General features: G+C 46.7%; 1 protein-coding gene across 1 annotated transcript in view; it reads right to left on the minus strand.

Moving 5' to 3' along the window:
- SIM1 (SIM bHLH transcription factor 1) overlaps positions 1-25,834 on the minus strand; it is a 66,385-nt gene extending 40,551 nt beyond the window's left edge. Inside the window, exons 1-8 of the mRNA XM_030882962.2 lie at positions 25,660-25,834; positions 16,271-16,353; positions 12,787-12,876; positions 12,171-12,279; positions 11,952-12,037; positions 11,031-11,230; positions 10,709-10,815; positions 9,936-10,083 (exon numbers count right to left, since the gene is read on the minus strand). Coding sequence (XP_030738822.2) covers positions 9,936-10,083; positions 10,709-10,815; positions 11,031-11,230; positions 11,952-12,037; positions 12,171-12,279; positions 12,787-12,876; positions 16,271-16,353; positions 25,660-25,834 — 998 coding nt within the window. The remainder of the gene's footprint in view (positions 1-9,935; positions 10,084-10,708; positions 10,816-11,030; positions 11,231-11,951; positions 12,038-12,170; positions 12,280-12,786; positions 12,877-16,270; positions 16,354-25,659) is intronic.
- Positions 25,835-26,241: the final 407 nt, after the last annotated feature.

Raw genomic sequence — 26,241 nt, forward strand, 5'->3', positions numbered from 1 at the left:
TTTGTAATCAGGCACAGTGCCAAGAACCCCACACATTATCCATGTAATGTTCACAATGACTCTATGAGGTAGATATAATTATTACCCTCATTTTACAGATTAAAAAAAAGGCAGTGAAGTTAGGCAATTTGCCCACAATCACAGAGTTAGTGGCAGCGCTGGGATTTAAATAGGCAACAGACCCAGAGCCCAAACCCTTAACTAATATGATATTGCATGATAAAATGTAGTGATATCTCATTTCATAACACATTTTTCAAATATCTTGTAAAATGTCCCTATGGTTATCAGAGTTTGAAACATCTAAGTAAGAAGCCTGGGGGTTAGGCTGCATCATATTCTAGTAGTAGGATTACAATGTCAAACGCCGCACTGGGGAGGCCTTCCGGTTCTGCAAATCTGGAGCTGGCCACATAGCTTCTCTGCACCTCCCTCTCCTCCATTCTGCTTCTGTTTGTTGTCCTAATATATATCTCACATTTACTTCCTACAAATAATTTTTTAAATACAACCATTATACCACTGTGGCGCCACTGTGTATTCATTTCAATAAGATTTTAAGTTCAATTCAGAATACTGACATCCCTTAAAACTTTAAAAACTATGTCCTATGCCTGGATGCTAAAAATATATATATTCATTATTAAAGTCAAATGAACATGTTGAAGATATACTAGTACTCATTTGGGAAAGGTACGAGCTTTGGGGAAAATAGTTTCCAATCCTGATGGAACACGCTGAGTTCCAACAAAAAAAGTTCAGGTAAAAAGGTAGAGACAGAAAGAAACCCAGCTTTGGGCTTCCCTGGTGGTGCAGTTGTTGAGAGTCCGCCTGCCGATGCAGGGGACACGGGTTCGTGCCCCGGACCAGGAAGATCCCACATGCCACGGAGCTGCTGGGCCCGTGAGCCACGGCCGCTGAGCCTGCGCGTCCGGAGCCTGTGCTCCGCAACAGGAGAGGCCGCAACAGTGAGAGGCCCGCGTACCACAAAAAAAAAAAAAAGAGAGTGAAACCCAGCTTAGACAAGAGCAGTGAGACAAGCACAGCTGAATCGAATTTGAAGAGTGACTGTCACAGAAATACTTATGGAAAAAGAACAATGGGACAAATGTGTGGAAGTCATTGTTTCATCTCAAAAGATTCCACTTCTGTCCAACCCTTAAAATTCTACTCCTTCCCTGACACCTCCACCTTCATTTAAAGCTCCTTTGAATTCTGTGCCCTTAGCAAGTAGTGCAAGTGTACCATATCATTTCAAACTAGACTAATCTGAGTTCTTAAATATTTAAATGAAATTCTTTTATTTTGTCAACTAAATTGTAAACTACTCAAGAGAAGCCAAGACTTCTGTTTCATGTATACATGCGATAAATCATTGCAATCTGCCATCCTCTGTAAAACACTGGTGAGATAGCCATACCCAGTCCATGTAGAGAGATAGGGAACATACAAAAGCCTCCACTGATCACCAAAAATGCCACTGTCACAGGTTTTATTCACTTTAAATTATAATTACTGACTTGGTAAAATTGACAAAACACTGGTTCCAACAAAATTAACCTCAGAAATTAACCTCAGTTTCTTAGAACCCTCTTTTTCCTTGTAAACACCATTTCACCATGTAAGGCACCTTCTAGCTTGCCTGGCACAAATAAGGCACTTGGTAAATGCTGGCTTACCTCCATCCAAGCAGAAATCTCAGCTCCCTCTAGAGCATACAGTGACACCAGTGAAAAACAGGGTGAGCCTAGTCAAACTATAGAAGCCACCACACACAAAGAGCACAATGCTTGGAGGGGTGTGAATGGAAGGACTGGGGAGGGGAAAGAAAATAAACACTCAAATTTGTGGATTCGAGGATCCTGAAATCCAAGTTAAAGAGGGAATTATTCATCTCCTTCCAAAGTATTTCAGTTGAAGTCACATAATTGGCAAGAGCTAGTAACAACAGTTAAAAGATATTTTGAGCATCTGCTCTCTGCCAGGTACTGTGCTATACGTACAGTATCTTATTTAATCCCCCTCGGTCCTTAAAAAGTGTATGCAAATGTCTCCATTTCACAGATGGGAAAACAGAGGGTCAAAGGTGTAGAGCTGTGCTCAAAGTCTCACAGCTATTATGCAGCAACGCATATTTGAACCTGGATCCATCTGACACCAAAGCCCACGCCTTTCCCTTGCAGTTTGCTTCGAATGATACTGTGCTTTTAAAAAAACAAAATCACGATCCTAGTGCAATATAACTTCCCAGAGTAAAAGTCACAGATGGTAAACAGATGGCCCAGACTCAGCCAGACCCCTAACGTTGTCAGTGCCCAACAAAAGCAAGTTCCTCTCTCATGGCCCTTAGCCCTGCCCTCACCATGGATCACCTCTCCCCACTGCCAGCTCTCTGGACCTTGGGATGCCTGCAGCAGGGGGAAAGGAGATGGGAAGTTACTCCTTCAGACAAGGCAGAATGTTAAATCCCTCCACCCATAGGCACTCGGGTATTTCCAGGTTCCATCTAAACTCCAACCAATCCTTTTTGCATGATGGCTTAAACACAGACACCAGCACTTCAACCCAAATGAGTCTTCTATCACTGCCTGCTCATCTAGAAATATGTCACAAGCCAATGAGAACAGAAAACAGAGAGGAAAGCACTGGATAAGTGGAAGGAAGTAGCAGCCTTTTACTAAATTATCAAGATATGCATAATCCAAAAAACGTAAATCAACTATGCTTCAATTTAAAAAAAAAAAGGTATGCATAATCCACCCACCTCCACACACACACATCTTGTACCAAACATAACAGCGTTTGCCTCATGACCACACTAAGTCAAAAGACAAAAACATGTTTCTCTGGAGTTCCAGTAAAGCCTTATTTGAATTTGTCCATCCATTCACAATAACATGGATGAATCCCTGCCTTCAAATGTAATGATCCATGTTTTTCCACGATGTGACTCAAAGATCAGAACCCTTCTCCTCCCAACAGCCAGAGAAGAGTGGTCAGTCTGGTCATTTAGTAAGCACCAAGTGGCCTCCACCCAGGAAGTAAAGGGGAGGTCTTGTGAGTCAGTGCCATCCAGGTCAGGGTAACAACAAAGGAAGGAGTGGAAGCCAGAGGGGCCTGCGGAAGGGGAAGCAGCCAGGCAGCAGCGCTGCCAAAGGGGCAGAGGATGACACACCCGCTCAGAGCATGCTGGGAAGCTCTCCATCCCCAGCCCCTGAACACAGTCCCCAGGGGACAACCTTTTCTGCCATTATCCTTCAAAAACAGAAAAGGGCCAGTGCTGACCCCCAGAAACACTCTCTCTCTCTCTCTCTCTCTCTCAAATAGCTTGCCACCACAGGAGGTAATTTGGTGTCTCATGTGATAAAAAAAAGGATGACTTGGTTTGCCAATTCACTGACTTTTGTTTAACCAGAACATAAAATGTTAAATCTGGTTGCAGAAAAGAAATAATTAGTAATAGCAATATTGTATCTGGGTAATCTAAAGGCAAGCAATTCAATAAAAAACTAAAATGTTTGCAGGCCACATTTTTTCTTACACAGTGAAAATGCCCTTAAAGGAGAAAAAAAAAAGATACATTCTTAATTGAATGTCATTGAGAAGGTAGCACTGCTAATTTAACCCCCTCAATTGTCAATACCTGAACATAGTTGTGAAGCAGCAACACAGAGGCAGCGTTTTAATGTTCCATCGTGAGACCAGGTGAAAATCCTATCCAGAAGCTGGGTGGCCTGACACTACAGGCCTTACTCATTTAAAGCCATTCCTCTCTCCCAGACATTTTCTCCCCCACCATCACCATACAGAGAACTGGGGAATACAGTTGACATTCCAGGCTTTAACCCTGGCTTCACTACTTACTCAGCAGATCTGACCTCAGCTTCCTCACCTAGAAAATGGGGAGTGTGATCCTGGCCCCAACCACTGTACAGAGATGTCAAAAGAGCAAATTAAGCAATGAATGTGGCAGCGCTTTAAAAGAAATATGTATTCAGCATAGAGGGAAAATGTTGAGTATAAATGAGAAATTCAAAACTAAATACAGATCATTTCGATTAAAAAAATTACAACTAGTGAAAAGTGTATGAAGGATAAGATTATTTAAGTGAGTACTGGTATTAGGTACTGTAAAACAGACTAAATGTCCCAGTCCTTTCCTTTAATAAAGTGTTTTGGTAGTTATAAAATTATTATTAATTACTATTAATAGCTTTGGTTGTTATAAATTACTGTCTATACAAATGTGTTTTCAATTTGTTTCTATGACTATTCAGTTACATAAAAGATCATTTGAAAAGGACAACAGGGGCTTTGATGTTCAATATTATCCTAATAATAATTCAACACAATTAGGGATCAAACCTAATTTATGGGTATACATTGGTACATGATTATTATTTTTCATGATCAAAAACATTAAATCTATGCAATGCGTGCTCCATCGATCTGAGGCACGAGAATAAATTATTTCATATTTTGGTGTAGATTGCTAAGTCAAAAGGTGCTTCATTTGACATTACTTGTAATAGAAAAGGGTGGTTTTGCTACAAAAGCCAGAAAAATAAAGTCCATTTTTATAACTACTCAAATTATTGGTCAAGTTTTTAAAAATCATTTTCTAAAGTTTCCTAGTAGTAATAGCAATAATATCACGGGGCCTTTAAATTAATTAAATTTTTTTAAAATTTAAGTGCTCAAATTAGCTCAGCACTATTAACACACTTGAAAGGCAAACTTATATGAGCATATTTTAATGTCTGCTGCTTTATGGTAAGGATACGTAAGGGTTTATATTCACAGAATATGTTAACACTTAAAAACCCTTTTAAATTGTGAGAACTACAGTGGTTTTATGCAAAGAAGAACAAAAATTATGGGACCTGCAATAATTACAGTGTAGACACCGTCTTTTTTTTCTTCTTTTCTATGAAGGAAGTATGTCTCCTTTGGCATTTGCCCTAACTTTTCTACAAATTCAAAGGATTATTCAGTAGATAGCAAGTGTTATATAGACCACTAATGTAAATTGTGTCTACTTGTTCTGCTTTCTGTAACACTGAGATAGAAACTGTAAGAAACAAAATTACTTTCTTCTATATGTTCAGTGAATCACTCTAAAACAGCATGTGAGATTTTCCACTGAAACACCGTTCTACTCTAAACTTAGGAAATAAACAGAGAAGGCTTCTTTACCAACAACAATAACAACAAAAAAATGGTTGAAGATATTAAATGTATCTGATTCCAAAATTACCAAATTACTCTGAAAATCTTCTCTCTTACTTTCCAAGCGAAATATCAGAATTGTATTAGCTTACAATTCTCATTAGAAGTCTAGTTTAAAATACACTAACATTTACTACTATATCCTACAGAAGTCACCTCACAAAATACTGTCTATCAGTCATCCTAAATGAGGTCACGCATCAGTGAGTACTTGATGAATTTCAGTGGCGGATTGTCTTTAATGGCATCAGTAAACTAGATCTCATGTATATTTTTGCAACCTTCTACACACAGTAATTTGAACACTTAAAATGTGCCGTAATAAACGTACAGTGGCTATGTAGGAGAACGTTATTTAAGGATGATGTATCATGATGTCTGTAGCTTACTTTAAGATGATTCAGTGGAGAAAAAAATGTATATACAAATAGACATACATATAGGAAGAGAGAGACAGAAAGCAAATATGGCTTGTATTATAGATGATGTGTATATGGATATTCATTGTACTATTCTTTCAACTTTTTTGTATGTTTGAAAAATTTACGTTTTAAAATATTTTAAAATGAGATTGTTACACCTTACTGGTTGATCCTTAAAAGTAGATTTAAAAAGTTTAATTATTAAAACATAAAGAGAAGCAAGACTGTTCATTTTTCTAGAAATTACTTTTCACAGTTTATTGGGTGTTCCACATTTTCAATCTTCTTCACATTAAGTACTAATGTTTTCCTTCTGAACTGGCTATGAATAACTAACACTAATAATTAAACAAACTCGAGGACATACAAATTCAAGAAAATTACTTTGGTTTTACACAGTATGCTCTCTTTCACTCTCCATACTTTCCGGACTTTCTCCACATTCACTGTTACTAGACACTAGCTCCATTCACCTCTCCTCTTGAAAATAATCAGGGAGCAGGGCCTGTCATACTTAACACTTATTTCAAACCCCGTGGGCACTCAAAGTTTATAAGAAAGTTTTTTTTTTTTAAGCTAAAAGGGTATGTGTGTCTTATAGAAAGTCACGAGCTGGTCAGCTTTTTTTTTTTTTTCCTGTTTTGGGTTTTTTTTTCGGGGGGGGCGAGTTTTAATGAAGAGCTATACAAGCTTCAGTGAACCTCAAGGACCCAGAGAAAAACTAAGAAAAAATTTTAAATTTAATCATAATGTCTTCTCTCTTTCTTCTCCAGATTTCCAGAACACCAACATTTTGTACAGTGGTCAGACAAAAGCCAGTAAAAACACCACCTGCCTCTAAAATTCCTACAATCACTGTCGCAGTCGCTTATTAAAACAAGGTTACTAGGGGGCTTCCCTGGTGGCGCAGTGGTTGAGAGTCCGCCTGCTGATGCAGGGGACACGGGTTCGTGCCCCGGACCGGGAAGATCCCACATGCCGCGGAGCGGCTGGGCCCGTGAGCCATGGCCGCTGAGCCTGCGCGTCCGGAGCCTGTGCTCCACAACGGGAGAGGCCACAACAGTGAGAGGCCCGCGTACCGCAAAAAAAAACAAGGTTACTGAACATTTCTATTCATCATTGCTTTTGTTAGATAATAATGACTAATTTTTCTAGGCATATTTTAACTTCAACAATAAATTTACCACCAGGAACTTAGAAAACTGAGTTTCTAGGACAGTGTATAGAATAGTGGGCCTGTGCCCTTTAAAATGGTCACTTTCATGAAAAACAAAAATGGCATGAGGAAATGTTCTAGCTAAAAGAGACTTAGCGAAACAGAAAGCTGAATGCAATGTGTGATCCTGGATTGGATCCTGGACCTTAAAAAAATAATAGAAGTTTTTCTACAAAGGACATTATTGAGACAACTGGAGAAATTTGAATAAGGTATGTATATTGGATAATAGTATTATATTTGTGTTAAAGTTCTTGCTTTTCGTAATTCTACTGTGGTTATATGAGTGAATGTCCCTGTTCTTAGGAAACACACACTTCAGCTTTTAGGGGTAAAAGAGCATGATGGCTGTACTTACTCTCAAATAGTTCATTAAAAAGATAGTAATATTTGTGCATGTATATGTACATGTGTATATATTTGGAGGGGGAAAGGGAAGGAAGGGAGAGATTGGGAATGCCAAAGCATAGTGGCAGAATGCTAACCACTGGTGAAAATCTGGGTGAAGGCTATACAGGGGTGCTTTACACTTTCTTACATCTTTTCCAAAAGTATAAAATTATTTCAAAATGAATTTTTAAAAATATCCTTCAAATAAATTCCCAGATTTGTCCAATTAAAAAAAAAAATGAGTTTCTGATGAATGTAGCTTCCACCAAAATGCCACACCTTCATTTGACCAATGACTACTTAACATTCTCTCTACTTTCATGACATGAAAACCCCTTCACAAAGTATGCTATTAAACTGTCTAAATTTGGAAAACATCTGGCCTGTCAAGTTATTTGGGGGGGCTTGTGGTTTTAAGTATATTGTTTGAGGTGGTGTATTTGGAAAGAATTCACTTATCATTCTCAGGCTTCATAGAGAACTAGCCCTGAAACAAATGTATGTGGTAGTTCACTGCTACCATAGAGAATCAATAGCCATCTATTTAATTTGCTAAGACAATGTAAATTAGTAACTTCCAGCCAGATGTGTGATATACACATCAAACAAACTGCAACCTGTTCATTATGAAAATCTTGTCAACACACACAGAGCCACTTGATGACATTCCATCTAAGGCAGTTTCCACATTTGCAGCTATAAAAATTGTCCTAAGAATTTTTATACAAAGAATTGGAGCTGAGCCTCATAAAAGGGTAATCAATTTCAGCTTTTCATCTTGTGTGCTTCTGTGTGTTTATTCCTACTTTCATTCAGAGGTATAAAACATTCAGAAAAATGTGTGCGATGTTATTTTTCCCTCTGTAAATCATTTATCCTCATTACATCTTTTTAATCTGATGTAGAGTTGGGAGCCTAATCCTGCAGCTCTGAAGGAGTGTGTAGAGTGAAGAATGACAGAGTCAACAGAAGAAAGAAGTACACTTATCCCCTGGAAAACAAAACAGAATATTTCAAAATGACTCTAAACATAAATTAAGTTTACCCATTGGGAGGTCTAACTTGCATTCTGATCATTTATATGGGGCTGTGTGACTATATACCCGCTGTTTGATAAAAAATGATTATAACCACAGGCACCCACCATAGAACAGAGTGTATGTATAATGCTCGTGATGTCTCAGACATACAAAGCACCTTCTTAAAGAATGTCCATTTCCTTTCCATGGTGAGCAGACATAATTTTTCACTCTTTAATACTTCTACTCCACAAAGTGGCTTATTTTATGAATTATGTTTTGCCATTTTCTCTTACGTTTATTTTAACAATATGAAAAACTGCATTCATAAAATAGATGGTTTTGTTTCATGGTACCCCAAATACTGGTATGTTTTCTGCTCTCTGTTAAAATCCACAGCTCTCTTGCTATTACAAGAACCTAACAGTATTTGTTTTAATACCACTTACTAAAAGGAAAGAAATAAAAAGGTTCTTCTTAATAACCAGCTATTATTCTTGAATACTGAATCCTCATTTAAACCAAATTCATTTTCCAAGCCTACTGATTTAAATTTTCTTATTAAACAGGGCACAGAGTAAATAATCTTATTGCCAAGCATAATATTTCCAACTACTACATTTTTAATTTGTTAATTTAAAAGAACGTGAAATGAATCTACTCCTCATGGCCAATAGTACAGTCTTATTCCAAATAGCACCCTTTAACCAACTTCCTAATGTCAAAATAGCATTTCTACTAAGTGCCCTGGTGTGTCAATGCTTCCAAAGTAAATAACTGCTGAGGTAACCTAAAATCACAAGAATTTCAACCTCTACCAAAAAGAAAAAAGAAAAAGGTAACTCTGCACACAAAAGCGTTCTTCATAAAGGCTTCAACCCCAAGCAATTTTATTTTCACGAACATTACACAGAACGTGCTTTCTTCACGAGGGGCACACCAGGACACGTGGTCAGCCTGCAGGGCCACACCGCTAACCAGAAATGATTATTGTTTCTAGAAAGAGTAAGGCTCCAATGCAGCCACCGAGGCCGCCCAGCCAGCCGCGCCCGCAGGTGGCACCGCGAGGCCGGCTCCTCACGCAGCGAGGATGCTGCACAACAAGCCGGGCCTGGGCGCCTGCCAAGACTTGCAGTCTTAGCTCAGGTCGGGTCCCTTTGCTTTCTGGAGGTTAAAGTTAGACCCTCCTGGTCACTTAAACCCCCTTTGTGGTTCAAGGAAGGAATCACTCTCTCAGAACTCTTAACTTTGATTGGAGACTCTGGTTAAAATTAAGAACTTCAAACCCAGCTTTGAAAAAGTGAAACAGATGTCCTGTTTATTAACTATAAACGGCTCCGTACGTGGGACCCTCCTCTCTCTCTCTTTCCTGCCGCATTGTTTTATTTAATGCAGAGTTAGATTAAAAGGTTAAAAGAGAGAGAGTAGAAAGCAAATATGGACTGTGGATGGGAAAAGTCCTAAATCTTTCTCTAGAACGTAAGAAAGTCTCTTCATAGCGGCGAAAGTGCTGGAGCTGCCCCTCAGCCGGCGCTCAGGGTCAAAACCGGCGTCCCCGCGGACCCCAGTCTCGCCTAACACGGCCGTGCCCACCACCTGCACCCTCGTGGAAACCAGGGTCGCCTGCAGTGGGCAAAGGGGTCCCAGACTTGCACTCACGTGAGGACATAGTTGACGCTGACGATACAGTGCGGCCTGGACGAGCGGCTGTTGTGCACGATGGTCGCATAGCTCTGCACCCACACCCAGCCGCCGTGCTTCGCCAGGAACCGGTAGTATTTGGTGGTCACCTGCCCCTTTACCAGCACTGATGGAGAGACACAAGGCAGCTGATGGTGAACGGACCCGCTCCTGAACCGGTCCAAATGTAATCCCTGTCGGTGGGAGGGCGGGTCCCCCGTGAGCCCTGATAACTGCTCCCAGGGCAGGAGGGAGAGAACGTTCTGGTTAGAACGTTCCCAAATGAACCGACTGTCCTGTTCATTTGCATCGAGTGCTCGGGTCCCTCGCGGTTAGCAAGGAGGGCAACACTTAAAGTTGGGGGATTCCCGGCACTCGATGTTCTACCTACGGAAGGTCTGGGCCGCTCAACTCCGATGCTCAGGTTCCCTGTCTCGGAGATTAAACTCAAAGCAAAGCTGTATCCAAAGCTGAAGCGAGTCAACGCGCGTGAGCCAAGTGGCCGAGCCTCGGTTTCCGCTTCCATCTTGGTGGGGGAGGGGGGCGGCTATCAATAGGAGAACAAGACCCCTCCTGGGAGAACTTCACTCAGAAACTCAGAGGCTCTCCCTCGGCCTGTGTGAGGGCCCGCGGATGAGGAGGGAAATGAAGTGGGACCGGTGCTGGGGCAGGCGCCCGCAGGGCCTCTCCAACCATCCCCCACCCCTCCCCCCACCGTCCTCCGCCCCGGGCCGGGCAGCGTGGCGCCTTACGCAGGTGGTGGGCGCAGCGCAGGTGGAAGGTGTCGCAGCCGTGCACGTGGTGGTACAGGGTCTTCTCAATCAGGTCCTGAGGCTCGTACCCCGTCAGCTCCGCCACTCTGCGGAGAGCAACCCCGGCGGGATGAGCGCGGGCTGCTGGGCCGTCCCCACCCTCGACAGCCGCCTCAGCGCTGGGTGCCCACCCTCACTTCGCAGGGCCCTGTCAGTCGCCTCATCTGCAAAATGGGCTCACAAGGTAGACGAGGAGCTCTCGGTGACTGAGTGGGGGCCGCCCTCCCTCTAGGGGTGACCCCTTCCCGCCCTGACCGCCCACCTGGAGTCCAAGAAGATGAGCTTCATGTCCAGGCTGGCGCGGAACATGAACATGTTGCTGTGCAGCTTGATCTCCGTGACGGCGCTGGGAGGCAGCGAGTGGCCCACGGCCACCAGGCCCACGTTCTGGTAGCAGCCGTCGAAGGGGGACATGTCCAGGCTGTACTGGCGGATCTTCAGGTAGCCGCTGCAGTGAATGACCTGAGGCGGACGGCGAGGGCGGGAGACTCAGCCACAGCCAGGAAACATCCAAAAAGGGGGCGAAGGGACTGAAACATCTGGAGACTCTCCTCGGCCACAAACGCCTGTGGGCCACGCCCGCGCATTGAAGTGTCCAAAGTTATCGGGGCTCCAACGTGTCTCAAGGGAACGACTGTACTGCTCCAGTGAACTCACTTGGGAGCTGAGGAAAATGCAGAGGCCTGAGCCTGGCCAACCCTAATGCATCCGGATCGCAAAGTGGGGCCCTGGAACCTGCATTCTGATCATGTTTAGTGCTTATTAAACAAGAAAAACTTGGATTCCAGCTAAAGCGCTGGTTCTTAACCTCTGGCAGGGGAGGGGGCAGAATCTGACGCTGTGAGTAAACTCTACGAATCCACCGAAGTTACCGACAGTTTCAGACGCTTTACACACCCCTAAGGCCCATTGCGTGCCCCAGGTTAAGACCCCCAGCGGCCAGGCAGCACCCGGCCCCAGTGAGACGTATGCAATCTTAAAACGTAGTCCCCAGGTGCTCGCGAAGTTTAATGGCCCTGGCGGTGCGCCCGGCGCTGTGACGCGTGCGGGGCACTGTGGTCCCGGCGGCCTGAACCTCCCTCCCACGCCGCCGCACGCGCCTCTGGTCCTGCCCCGTTCACCTGCACCAGGCTCGGTGGCCGCGGCCGCCACGGGGCGTGGATCTCCCCTCTCAGCCACGCACCTTGTAGCCGCCGCAGGTGAGGCCCGCGTTCCTCTTGGCCAAGACGCACTTCATCCTCAGGAAGAAGGAGCGCTCGATCTCGTACTCTGGAGAGAGGAGCGGACGGAGGCGCAGGACGTGAGGCCGGCGGCGCGGCGCCATGTCCCTGCCACGGCTAACGGAGGAAGAGCTACCGGGGCTGCGATGGGCCGGAGTGTCGCCGGCGCGCGTCCGCCTTACCCTGGACGAAGTGAGAGTGGTAGGGCTGGTGGGCAGTGAGCACCGCCGTCATCTCGTCGTGGTCCGCAGGGTGGATGTATTCGTAAATGCTGTTCCCGGTCAGCTCTACCTGTAAAGAGGGGGGTATCACCGTCTCCGAGGAGGTGGGATGCCCCACAGAGGGGCTGGAAGATTCAGCCGGAGGTCTGCAGGGCTATGAGGACAGGAGCCACAGCTCTAGAGTCGGTCCTGAGTTCTAATGCCAGTTCTGCTGCCTGCTACCTATTGCAACCTATCTAAGCCTCAGTTTCCTTATCTATGAGAGGAAAGAATAATAATAGTAATTGAAGTAGTTATAGTAGTAGCTTCCTGGCAATGTTCTGGTGAAGACATCACGACATGAGTATGTAACCACCTCCCATGATCTTTGGCTTATGGTAGCAGCTCAAAAAGGTAGCCATTGTTTGGCTGGTGGATGCTAAAGGATAAGTAGAGAAAGAGGGAGATCCAGACCTCCTGCCAGCTGAGATGTTTCCAGTCCCAGAAACACCTATAAAAGCTTTGGGAAAGCCCCACCCGACCCTACCTCCAGCCCTGGCTGTAAACTGAAGGCTGGAGGTGTGGACCACTCACCTACCTGAGAAAGACCCAGGTGGACTGAGGCTGTCTCCGAGATGTACATGATCTTCCCATCTGGGGCCACCACAAAGATGAAGCCATCCAAGGTCTGGGGAGACAGAAACCGTTGAATGGAGAGCCCTCTGGGCCATCGAGAGAAACTGGCGGTGGGTGGGGGGGATACAGAAGTTAGAGATGTTCTGCCAGAAGTGCAGAGTGATGGAGTAGACAGGGCCTGGCAGGAAATAGAGCAAAGAAAACCAGCCACAAGAGTCTCTCTTTTGTTCATTCCAAATTTGTAAGCATGGGACATGCGGCACCCTAGGAGAGACTCTAGGAAGTGGTGGACAAGGCTACTGCCCTCCAAGACTAAGGATTCACCAAAATGGACAAAGCAGGCATATCTGGAACATACACAAACATTCTGGGGGGAAAAAATCACAGCCTGTGATAAGAGGTGGGTTAGGTTCTTGGGGTGATGGTCACTGAGCAAACCAGAAGTTTCCTGTGTCAGTCTTGGAGAGTTTCATAGTGGGATATTCTATAATGGAAAGAGTGCTAGCAGGGTTTGGGAAATAGTAGGCACTGGGAGATGTGGAAGGGCTGGCAGTTTGAAAGGTTTGTAGATAGAAGGCAGCAGGCCAGTGGCTCTGGAAAGAGTCCAGGAGAGGGGGATTTGGGAGATGGGAGGCTTTCCCGGCAGCAAGTCCGTAGAGTAGTGCTACAGTGTGTGTGTACATTGATGCATCAAACTGGCAGGCTCTCCACGAAGAAGAGTCTTAGATTTTCACTGTTCCTTTATCTCTGCGAATGAGGCTTCAGTCCAGGCAGTGAAGCATAAAGATGAGTCAGATCCTGCTCTCAAGGATCTGGAAGTCCAAAACAGACAACTGGCCTAAAGACAGATATAATGAACATACAGCTGAATAGACAGTGCTGTGAGGGCCTGGAGACTTAGTGGCCAGAGGCCTGGGGAGAACCAGAGTGGCTTTAGGAGAGCTGTTTGAGTAGAGCCTTGAAAGGAAGCTTGAACATGAGAAGGGAGGAAGGGCATCCTAGGCAGAAGGAATGGCGTATGGAAAGCAGGGACTGGGGGTGGAGGGTGGATCTGGTGTATTTAGGTTTGATGAGTTTGGTGTACCAGAGATGAGGCTGAGGGACTACACTGGTGCTGGATTTTTGGAGAGTTTGAGATGTCAGTCTGTGGAATTTGGAGATGCTCCTGCAGGCATCAGATTCCAACAGAGGTTTCTAAGCAGGGAAATAGCATGCTTAGATGTGTTTTTTTGTTTTTGTTCTTTTTCTCCTGGCAGAATGTGGACAGTGATCTGTAGGAGGAAAGAGTGGAAATGAGGAGATCAGAGATGGTCAAAGCTGAACTTGGGTGGTCACAAGGAAGATGAGATGGGGGAAGAGTCTAAGTCAAAGGTGGTTCTGGCTGTTGTGGAATTTGTGGTGGCAGAAAGAGAAGCTGAGACTGACTTCAAGATCACTGAACATTTAGGGAGGCCTGGTGAGTTTTTGTATGAGTGGAAGTCTGGAAGAAGGAGATAATGAATTCTTGTCTTAGGTATGCTAAACTTCAGGTATATGCAGATTTCCATTTGGATGTGTCCAGTTGCCAGTAGGAAATAAAGGTCTGGCTCTCAGGAGGGGTGTCTAGACAAGAAACCAGTGGGGTCATGCAAATGAGAAGAAAGGAGTTGAAGTGGTGGTGTTGGTTGAGGTTGAGATAACCCAGGAAGCTGTGAGAGGAGAAACAGAGCTGGAACCTTAGGGGGAATGCCAGCCTTTACAACCAGACAGTAGTGGGAAAACCTAGAAAAGCAGGCAGAGAGGGAGAATAATCCAGGAAATTCCGCTACTTTAGAGACCCAGGGAGAGGCAGAATGTCAAGTAAGCAGTGTCACCTCCATCCAGTCTTTGCCCAAATGTCACCTTCCCAGTGAGGTCCTCTGCAACCGTCCCCATTTAAAATGGTGCCACTCAAACACAGCTCGCCTCCTTCCCCTTCTTCTTTTTCTCCATGGCACCTACACCACCTGTCATACCATGCTGTGCACCTGTGTGGGTTTGCAAGGCTGCTCTCCTTAGAGTGTCAGCTCCATGAGGGCAGGGCTTTCCATCTGGCATACAGTTGGGCCTCCTATGTTTGTGGAATGAACAAGGTCAGGTGTGATAAGAGATGAGCATCTTATGTTGGATATCAAAATATTGTGAAGCCTGTGCAGAGCACACCAGCTGTGAGAGATGCCAGAGTGCAAGCGGTGTGGGAGTGAGGGGGGCAGAGTAAGCAATGGAAATTGGGAGGATCATTAAGTCCTACAAGGAATTTGGGATGAACACTAGGAAAAAGACTGGGCAAGAACTAGAAGGGGTGAGGGACTGTTTGGGTTTTGCTCTCTTGTTTACGTTGATGAGGAAACTTAGCTGGGAATATGGAGAGCTTTGGGTGGGGGTCAGTTGTTGAGAGACAACTGATGAAAGACAACTTTCTCTCCCCTGAGAAAGGGGAGAAACAGAATCTTTTTAGTTAAATTCGGAGGCTAGGCCTGGGAGGGAATGCTCACACAGGGCCTCTCTTTGCTCTATGAAACCAAAATCTCTTTTGGCCTCTGGGATTGAAGGAGGCACAGTGTAGTGATGGGACAGGAAAGGCCACGGCACTCCTGCCATAAGATGCTTCTCATGTCTGGTCCAGGAGGGAGACGGGCTCAGAGTCCCCAGTCCGATGCTGCTCGGGTTTGAGGCTCCCACGGGAGGAGCCCGTGGTGGACTTGAATAATAAGAATAAGGGGGTGCAGGGTGGGATAAAAGTGTCAAGCCTAAAAATGCCCCCGGGAGTTTTACTATTTTAAATATTTGCTAGGCGACTTACGCGGGCAACGGGCAATTTAAAACGGTGTACACTGCAAACAGCGCGGTAATGGGCGCCACCACATTGGATAAACTCATTACTCAGGGAGGTGTATGTGTGTACGCGCGAGGGTCCGCACACGGCCCGGGCAGGCCTGGGGTGAGGGCGCGTGGAGAGAGAGGAGGGATCCCGGGGGCTACAGGGAGGAGGTGAAATGAGTTGCGGACGCAGCTGGATCCGGGACGTGTGGACTTAAAGCACTGACGGGTATTTCTACCAGATTCCCGTTATTTCCTGGATAAATTCTTCATTTGGGACGGTTTTGCAGCCCGGCCTCGGCAGCTTGGCCTCTGGTTCCCTCTGCTGAATGGCGTCAGATGGCGCCCCCTCTCTCCGTTCAGCCGTCCTGAATCGGGCCTTACCGGGCTCCCTTCCAAACCCAACGCGCCGACTGTCACCTCGAGAGGCGCCTTCCACACCCAGCGAAGTTAAGAGCTAAACATTTTAACTCTACAAGGAGTCGAAGGGGCTGCGAAACGGCCACCTCTGGACGGGATCCCATTTTCCGGGAAACAAGAATCCTGGCTCGGGAGCCGGCACCCGGGCCCTCGAAGCACGTGCGCCGCCGGGAGGCCCAAGTCAGTACCTGGAGCAGGTGGGAGCCCAGTTCGCGGCCTACGTTGTCCAGGGGGCTGGTCCTGCTCGAGTGGCCCCACGCTTCGCCGAGCCCTGTGGAGACACAGAGACACCCTTAAAAGACGCACTCCGACCCGGCTGGCGGTTTGAGACTAGTTTCGCGGTTTTGTCACCCAGGCAAGCTTGCACACACGACCCGATACCACCCGGGATCCCTCCCCACCTAGACCGCAGGGACGCGAGAGGGTAAATGACGGCTCTGCCCGCTCAGCTTCTAACAGGTTTAACAGAAGTGAGACTCCCTCTCGCTCTGCTCGACCAGCCTGGGCTTCTCAGGAAGGGCAGGGTCCTGGCTGAGCGCGCCTACCCTGCCCCTCCCCACAAGTGGCCGAGCTTGGGGACAGTCTGTGCCCAGAGGGGCCCCGACACCACCAGAGCGATAACTTTGGCGTAGGTTCACTAGTGTGCTTAGATGGGCGAGGGACACTATTTCCCACCCCAAGTTTCATCACCCTTATCAAGAGGCCGAGGGTGTCCACCCATCCAGCGAATACCGCTGCCCGCCGGGAACGACCTGAGACTGCGGCTCGTCCTGGTGGGCTTTCTGATTGGCTGCGGGGCTCTCCAGCCATTTTCCTTCCCTGGCCTCTGACTTTAATCCCCTTCGGAAAAATCCGTTTGCTTGTGGATGGCTTCCAGTACCAGCTACCCTCCGCAGTCCTGCCTCTGCCTTTCCTTTCCACGTCCTAACCTCAGCTCCCTCCCTACTCCAAGAAAAAGCTCTCTGAAAGTCACTTATTTTCAGGTGCTAACACCGTCTTACAATATTTTCGTTCCCTTTTGGACGTAGAGAATCATTCCTCTTCTCTGCTTCCCAGGTATCATCTATTAACAAAGACTGCCCCTTCCTCTCCTTGGTGCTACCACGTTAAGATCTTTCCAGGCTTTGCCACACATCATTTCTCCGGTGATGCCTAAAAAATAAAACTCCCTGTATGCCCGTGGCTGATTTTTTAAAAAATTAATATGGAGTCTGCTATAGTACCTGTTTTCAGGAAGAAAATGAAAAATAAGGCAGAAGAAACTTGCCAAGACCGAGGTTACACTACTTATGGGAAATATCTTTTAACAATGTTGCTGCTGAAATTAGTGTAACTAGGTAGTTAAATTCTTTTGTGCTTACACGATTAAACAAGGTTAAACGTGACCAAAAAATGGGGGGGGGTGATTTACTGCATTACGGGACAAATCACTATGAAGTACCCAATGACAAACACTCGCATTGTAATATGGGGGTGGAGGCGGATCTTGCAGAATAAAACGCGGAGTCGGACTCCTGAAATGTGTTGGCCAGGAGCTGCTTCCGAAGCTAGCGATCAAAACCCTGGTAACGAGTAACCGTGAGCGCCCCTTAAGCTCGAATCGGGTCTTTCTGGGTGTTTGCACATTTAAATAAATCTAACGATCTCCCCACAGCTCTGCAAACACTGATGTTCCCCGCCCCCACCCCTCGCCCGGACTCCTCTCCCTCCCTCGCGTCTCGGCAACCCCTCCTGATTCTTTAGCCCGCCCCAGTTTTGCTCCCCAGAGTGACTCCACTGCCCTGAGCCCTGTGGTCCCCCTGGACCGTTCCGGAGGTCCTCCGCCACAGCCGCCTGTACACACCCCTTCGCCTTGTCACCTTCCCTTCGCTCCTCCCGTCTCAGTCAAGCTATCCTCCTTGGTTTCTGGCACGACCTGTTCATGTTTTCATCCCGGATCACACCTACACACCCAGAAGAAGCGGGGGGAGGGGTTAGCCGGGGAGGCCGCACGGGGAAAGGGGAAAGGATCTTGCTGGGAGAGCCCGGGACCAGCATGGCGCTGACCCTTGGACACCGCGGGCCCAGCCGAGGCCTGAAAGCCCAAAGCTTCGCTGGGGCGAGGGGCCGGGCGCTCGGGCGTGCAGGGAGCTGGTCGCGGCCGCCTTGTGTCTGGAATCCCGTCTTCCTCAGCTCCCGGAAGAGTGCGAAGCCTGCGGCTGCAGCCAACACAGGTCTTTATTCTAAAATTATGAAGGTCCCCCCACAGCGGCTGGGGACGCCGGGGAGCCGCCTCCCGACCCAAATCATCCGAAAATCCCCCGAGCTGGGCTCAGGGTTAAGTACTGGTTCCGAACTCCCGGCGCCAGCCTAGGCTGGTTGTGGTCTCGGGCTGCGGCCTCATTAGTATGCGCCTACGAGGGAAAAATAAGACTTACCGGCAGGTTAATAGGCAGCCGGGCCGGGCGCAGGGTGACAGGGGCCTCCGTCGCCCTTTCCTGTACCCGCCCTCACACACACCCCCACCACCACCTTTTAAGGAACCTTTTGCTTTCACCGAGCATCGCCTTCTCTTCTGTTCCCGGTTGAAAGCTCCGTCACACGGTTATGCCTGGGTTAATGTTTTATAAGGGACTGGCTGCCCTCGTCTACCTGCCGAGCTTTCCTGACCTAATATCAGGGCTGAGCTCTCCAGTCAGCCTGCCCAGGACACCTTCGAAGCCCTGCTCATGGGTTTCACCTCCCGAAAAGCCCCGAGTGGGCTAGAGACCCCTCTCCCTGGACCCCCTCACCTTCTGCCTGCAGTGACGCGCTCCCGCACCCCATTTCAGTTGGCGAGGGGGGTAAGCTGAGATTTCGTTTCTGCACTTGACCTACCGCAGAAAATTCGCAAATCCTTTGATTGTCTGTTTAAAATGAGGAGGAAACCAACTCCCTTTGCGGCAGGATTACAGTGGGAACAAGATCTAAAGATTCTCTTGTAATTCGGTGAGGCCGAGAGAACGGGGGTTTTGCAAAGGAGAAAAGGAGCTCTGGGAGGGAGGCGATAACTAAATCGGGTTTTAGACGAAAGGATTTTCCCCAGCTAAAGTGGCCAAAGACAAAAGAAAACATAATCTATTCTGGAAGATTTCCAAGATATGCCACATTAACCTTAGCAGATAAATTTTGCTTCTCCCCGCCCCCCTCCTCCCTTAAAGTCTGGTTTATCATATTTACATAAGTAGTATCAGAAGGGATGTATCTATCCTGGATCTAAAGGGCTAGCTCACATTTCACGTGAAACCCCGGGCGAAGTTTCACTGTTGCTTTACCCTCAGTGCTCGGTTGAGCCATTTCCATTTAAATACCCCCTGACCCAAGGATTACCTCAATGGACTGACTGCACGGTTTTTGTAATTTCCTGAAAATGAGATTTCGATTTATAAAACAAGAAACCAATTAGTAACCAAATGAGGCGAAGTAGATCCACTAAAATTGACCTAATCCCACAGGCACAATTTAGGCCCGTTCTTGGCGAATGAATGATGAGCCCCAGTCTAGCGTGAGCTCAAAGCATCATCCAGCTGTGTTATTGCAAGCAGCAAAAATAAATTGATCGAGCTTTTCCTTCGGACTGAATTTCATACCCTTGACAAAATGTAGATTACAGACCTGGCATCATTGCCTCCTTCACTCAGACAGGAAGAGGAGGAGGAGGAGAGCTTGTTCTACTGTTCTTTTTTTTTTTTTTTTTTCTCTCCTTTAATAAATAAACACTATACGTGAACAGAAAGGTGTCCTCCTTGTTGTCGTTCCTGGGAACCTTCTCTTGGATGGATCGCGATGTGCCCTTTAGCCAGTATGGGGTTGATGGGGGAGCTGTCCCATGACCTGGCGACAACTTGGTGACTGAGACGGGCAAAGCCCTCCGAGACCGCGCTCCTAACTTCTGGTCCGGGGGTGGGTGGGGGGGACTTGTCTCAGCCACCTGGTTTTTCCACAGGGCCTGCGCGTGCTCACTGAGAGCTCACTGTCCAAACCTCCCAAGCCACAAGCAAGCGGCCTTCGTGTTAGGGAGCCGGGAGCCTGGGCGGCTGGGCTCCTTGGGGAAGGTCGGGCGCGCTTAGCCGAGGCCGAGCGCCTGGAGCGGTCACTGGGCAGGAGGCCGCTTCGCTCACCTAGGCGCACCCACGCCTACCTCGGACGCCCGGCGCGGCCTTCCGGGCCACCTGGCGGGTGTGGCCGACCTTCCGAGGGCGTCGGTGGCCGCGCGGGGCCGGGCTTTATCCCGTGCGGCGGCCTGGCCCCCACTGTGCGTGTGTACCCTGCCCTCCCCTGCCTGCCTCTGAGACCCCCAGCCGCGCCGGGGGGGGGGTTGGCGGGCGGGGGATCCGCTGAAGTTAGTGTGAATTTGGGGTGGAGACCGACGGTCGCTGCGCTGACTCTCCCTCTGCGCCCTCGTAGTGCCCCGGCCCCGAAGCTAGGGCTTCCCGGGCAGGGCCTAGCCCCGAGAGAACACGTACTGCAGGAACGAGGGACAGGCAAGGTTCGGCCAGGTGCCAACTAACCCGTGGGACGAACACGCACGAGGGGTTGACGGTAGTGCTGCGAGGCGGCTGAGAGCGGCAGGCGGTGTCCACTCAAGACTCCGGGCCTTCGAGGGTAGCCTGACAGGGCGTCCGAAGGCCGGCGCGGGCGAGGCAGACGGGTCTGCCCAGCGGCGCGGGCCTATCCCGCTTTTGTTCCACTTGGCGGTCGGGACTCGACAGACGCACAGCGGCCCCTCGGGCGGGATCTTGGCTTAAGTTTTAGACGAGGACCGGGCCTCGGGGCAGTGGCCCGCGCAGGACGAGGCACGGCGGGCGCACGGGCGCAGAAGCCCTCGCGTCCCGGGAGGGAAAAGACCTGGGCTCGCGCGGGGAGTGACGAGACGCCGTGAGAAGGCCGCGAGCAGGCTCACCCTCGGCTGCGGCCATCGGGGGAAAGGCGGGCGGGTCGCGGGCCACCACCGCGGGGCGAGAATGGGCCGCACGGCGCCGACCTGGCTGGCCGGCCGCGGCCTACATGCTTCTCCCCTCTGCGTGCTGCGGGCCCTGCGGGAGGCGCGGCGGGGGCTTCGACGAGGTCGCTATTCCCGGGCTGGTCCGAGCCACCGAGGTCGAGTGACTCCACGCAGGAGCCGCCTGCCCGAGGGCTCTACCCTAGGAAGAAGCTTTATTCCTCAATTCTAACACACTGTTTTAGTGTTTTCTGATTCGCAGGCCCACTGCGAAATAATTGAGGATCCCCCGTCCCCACGAAAAATTTAAAATTCCGTGGATCAGAGACTGGCACTGGGTGAGCAGCTAAAATCAAAAGGTTTTAGTTGGGTCTAAACCTCATTCTCTTGAGAAATACCTGAGCCGACAGATAGAGAAATGAGGCGAGAATCCATAGGTTCGAATTCTGTGTCCACGTTTGTAGCTGCAAAAGCTGGAAGCTGCAAAGATCTCCCCAGAATTGAAAAATAACTCCCCTAGAAATCGGATTTGTCCTCTGGAAATTTAACCTGATTTTAGCTTCAGACAGGTGATTGTACCCTGCCATATCTTATCATACCCTGTTTTGTAGTTTCGTTGCTGTTGTTGTTATTGGTTTTATTAGTGATCATTCCCTTTTCAAAAAAAGTACTTTTTTCATTGATCTGATCTATAATTTCTAGCACATAAATCTGCCTTGCAAATGCTCTGCATGGAGTTTAGTTCTGCACTCTACATTTTAAGTCAACATCAAAACTGGAATTAAAGAGAGAAAACCAGCGTGGAGCGTAAACTGTGCTTGAAGGCGTTTAAATGAGAAAAACTTCTGTAAGAAAATAAACATGGAAACCTAATGCTCAATCATTTCCCCAAGCAGCAAGAAAAACAGCTTTAAATCACCCGTCCACGTGGGAAATGGGACCTCTTTTTCTCTTTCAGTTCTTGGCCTCAAAAAAATATAAGGTGATTAAGGATTTCAATCTTGAGGTGACTATTACAGAAAGTGTTTGTGGAGGTTTGTTTAACCATCCTTGTCCTTCCAGCCTTTGTAGAAACTCTCTTTCATACACAGCTACTAATTTCAATTCTGTCATTATTTTTATTTTCCCAAGACACCTTGACAATGAAATAGTAGTGATGTTACCAAGATTCTGAATGGCCATAGATTTGAAAACATCTGATCCTTTCAAAGGTTATTCTGCAAGTCACTACGCCCCTAGTCAAAACTATCTTATATCTAAATAACAAATATATATATTTTAGTTGAATTTACCCTTTTTTGCACACAAATAAAGTCATATCATCACTTTTTTTATCCTGCCTTTTTGGTTTTGATAACACCAAAGACATACATATCTAGATGTGCCAATTTTTTCCTTGCAAGGCTATTTTAGAATAGAATATGTTACCACCTGGGAGATATGCAATTCTAATGATTTCTAATGACAGTGATTGTACCAGAGTTTTTGTTTTTACTATGAAATCTCCAATCTAATGCTTTATTCCTAATTATTCCGAGCACCCACAGCCCACTCATCTGTTCCCTCTCTCTCTCTCTCTCATTTTTCCCTCAACAGCTCAATTTTATCTACTCAGATAAATAAAAGCTGAAGTTTGCTCCCAGACAAGGAATCTGCTATCCTAGGTGGGAAAAACTGTATTCAGCAAATGAGGGGGGAGAAAATTTAGGATTTTTAATTTTTTTCACATATAAGTATGGAAAGATTTCTGTTTTAAGTCTTTTAGAATTACAGGGTATTAAAAATAGAATGTAATATGAGCAAAAACAGTGGAGTTTTACAGTCATTTTTATGCCTGTAACTAAGATGTCACCAGATTTAGAAGTATTTTAGATTATATACCTTGCACACTCCATGTTACATATGATAGCAGGCTTACCATGATGAAATAGCTACTTTCATCCCACCCTTAAAATTTTACTGAAGCCCTACTATGTGCTAAGATGGTGTTAAGACAGATATGAAAATGAACTTCATTTCAAACAAATTCTTTCCCATTTCTCAGCACTAAAAAAGTTTACCCCCATATAAAGTGCTCAGTTTCCCCCACTGCCATGGACCCACTCTTGTCCCCACTTCTGCCGTCAGTCAACAGCTGAACCCAAACTTCGCACCCTCTGCAGGTTGTGCTTGGCTCTGCGGGCTTGTGATTATTTCACTCCTTTTAAAAACTGTTGGTTTTACTGTTTGTTGCTGTTGTCCTTTAATATTTTAAAGGGTTGTGTCTAGGGTTTTGGACTTTTGAAGCTAATCTATCCTCAAAATTAAAACCTCATCCCTAGGAACCAGCTGTCCGGATGACCCTGTCTAACTCACCCGGTGGAGGCTACGGGTGAGTTATGAGCTCAACAGTAGCTGGAGAAATAAATGATGTGCCCAGAGTTCACACATCGTCCATCCCCTCCTCCCCATAAACCCACACGCATCCACAGAAGAAAGGAGAGGAAGGAGGGGCCCGGGGCCCAGAGCTCCGAAGGAAGGTGAGTGGGGCTGCAGAAAGTACAGTCGCCTTTAAAGTAGCCACAGGGGACCGGCCTGGGCACCAAGGGGACTCCAGCCGGAGTCTTCACCGGCGCTCTTTTTAAAAATAACGAGAAGTTGGCTAAGAGAGTTTACTTTTCCTATTTATTTATCACGCAATTTATAATTTGTGGGGTTAGCACTTAATTAAACAAGAAACCTTGCTCTCTTTAAAACAAAAACAAAACAACGAGAATCAGCCCGATTCCCTCCGGCCGCGCCTGCCCGGGGTCTGCACGACACAAACGAGGCCCTGGCCTGGCGACTCCCCGGGCGCTCTGTCCCTCTCTGTGCCCGCCGGGGAAGCCGACCCTCTATTCTCTTCCTCCGCGATTACTCGCAGCCTCACAAGCAGCACCATATGCTTCTTCTGATCAAACAGCGAGCGACATCGGCACCGATAATTGACGAGACCCGCTAGAAATCACGCAGAAAGGGAGCCCACTGAGACCGCAGGGGCTGACAAATCACTGCTAATAATCCTGTTAGGAACAGAGCGGCCAGCGGAGTTCGCAATAGCTTTATTTTTATAAAGTAGGCGCTGACAGTATAAAGACAACTAGATCTCTTTTTTAAACAGAAGGCAATGTAGCATAATAGTAATTTTCCCACCAGCAATTCTCAGCACAGTTTGAATGGGAAATATGGTTTTTAATATATGTTCCCCCTCCTTTTTTTCTTTCTCTTTTTTTAAAACTTTTCAGGTATGTTAGGTTTTGATTCCTCTCTTCCTGTGGTTTCGAGGCTCAGATGAGATTGTTCAAGGAACTGCTTTAAGACAAAATGACCATACTACTATTTATAGTTTTGGGGTAAAACCGATCTATAATTTGGAAGTTTTCCTTTAGTGCCCCTGACTAATATGAGGACGTGTTTTGCAAGATTTTGATTCAGATAATAACTTTTAGTCAAGATGAAGCAAAGTGAAACTCAAAGCCCAATAATGATTATCTCCCCCCATTTCCTTAGAGAACAACAAACTCCAAACATCCAAAATCAACAATAACATAAACCTCTCTTTGTCACATAAGAAGTTCTGGTTTGTAAGTACACAGGGTTCCTTCTCTTGAATTTTTGTTTGTTTAGTATTCTCTACATTTCCAAATCCTCCTCTCCCAGCAAAGACATATCTAAAATATTTTTTAAAATCTGTTTATGTGTTATTTGAATGTGGGTAAAGGAAAGGATGGGGAAATAGAAGAGTCCTTCCCCTAGGGAGTATAAATGGTTTTATACAGGACAGTGTTCTTTCAAGGCTACTCTGTCCTCACACAATGAATCTTGATAATCTAAATACACATTTTAAACCATGTCAAAAGCTCAGCTATTCTAACTTCTAGGCCTTATGAGACAATTTTCCCAGGGATCCATTTGCCAACCTACCAGCTAGCAGATATTTTCTAAGCGGGCTAGCGATCTTAATTCAATCTTATATCTTAGAGAAAATATCAAGCCCAGAGTTGCAAATCACCAAGTCCCATAGTTAGTTTCGGAATCTGTGAACAACTCAGAATAAATTTGCTAGAAGCAGTCAAGAGACTGGGTAAATTCAGGACATATTTGTTCATGAATATGCCTGCTCTTCATCTGCAGGATTACTGACATATAGAGAAATTAGTATCTGCTTTAGCTAGCTCCATGTACATGGGTGTATCTAGACATAACAAAAATACAAGAAGTTAGAGATGTTCCTGCTCTCTGCTAGATACAATTCTAACAAGAGGAATAAAAAAAGAAAGTCATGTTTGGATTAGTAGTACTTTCAACTGAGCTCAGTATCTAAGTGTTGACAAAAGCACTGTTGAGCTGCTTCCCAATCAAACATATCCGATGGACTGAAGAGAAAGTATTCATGGGGAAGTAGAAAGAGCCACGGAAAGGCAACAGAAATTCTAAAGGCAGAGAGGTCCTTAGTTAAGCAGCCATGCTAAACTTCCCTTCGCAGAGAGTGTGTGTTTAAGTATGAATGTACTTCTCTGCCCGGTGGCGTAGGCTCATTCACTGGCAGATCCCGTGCCCCTTCTGCCTTTGAAATTCCATCTGAGCAAAGTCACTTACCTTCTGGGAACACTACTCTCATTTTGAGATAGCTGGTGGTGAGCCTGATTATGGATGCTTTGTCCAGTTGCGAGGTGATAGCCGAGGGTAAAGGCAGTAATTTAGCCAGTTCATAAAATTCACTGTTTTCCTTCTCCCTCCTAGTCCGGGCAGCATTTTTGGACTTCTCTTTCATCGTGTCTCGTTCCCCCTTTCTTCTTACAACATAAGTTCCACAGATTCATCCAAAACCAAAAATAAACTTTCAATTAGAGATCATATTTGGCAAAAATATAAAGCATACTTTGAATGACGAGACCGAAGTCTTTGCTTCAGTGTTTTGGTGGCAGTAAAAGACCAACGCGGCGAACAGAAAATTTTTTCTTTAAAAATATGGGATGCAAGTAGAGGAAAGTTGCTGATCCACCGCAGGCGATCTGGGCAATCCTAGGCGTCGCTGGGTATCAAATGCCGGGGGGACCTCCGAGGAGCTAGCCTTTTCTTCGGTTCCGCGCTGCGAACCCCGGTTCTCGGGAAATCGACATAATAATCCCCGACGTTTGCTTTCAGTCCCGCGGCCGTTAGGGTGGCTCCAAGCCGCTT

This window comes from Globicephala melas, chromosome 14 (genome assembly GCF_963455315.2).
Source record: "Globicephala melas chromosome 14, mGloMel1.2, whole genome shotgun sequence".
Classification (NCBI taxonomy): Eukaryota; Metazoa; Chordata; class Mammalia; order Artiodactyla; family Delphinidae; genus Globicephala; species Globicephala melas.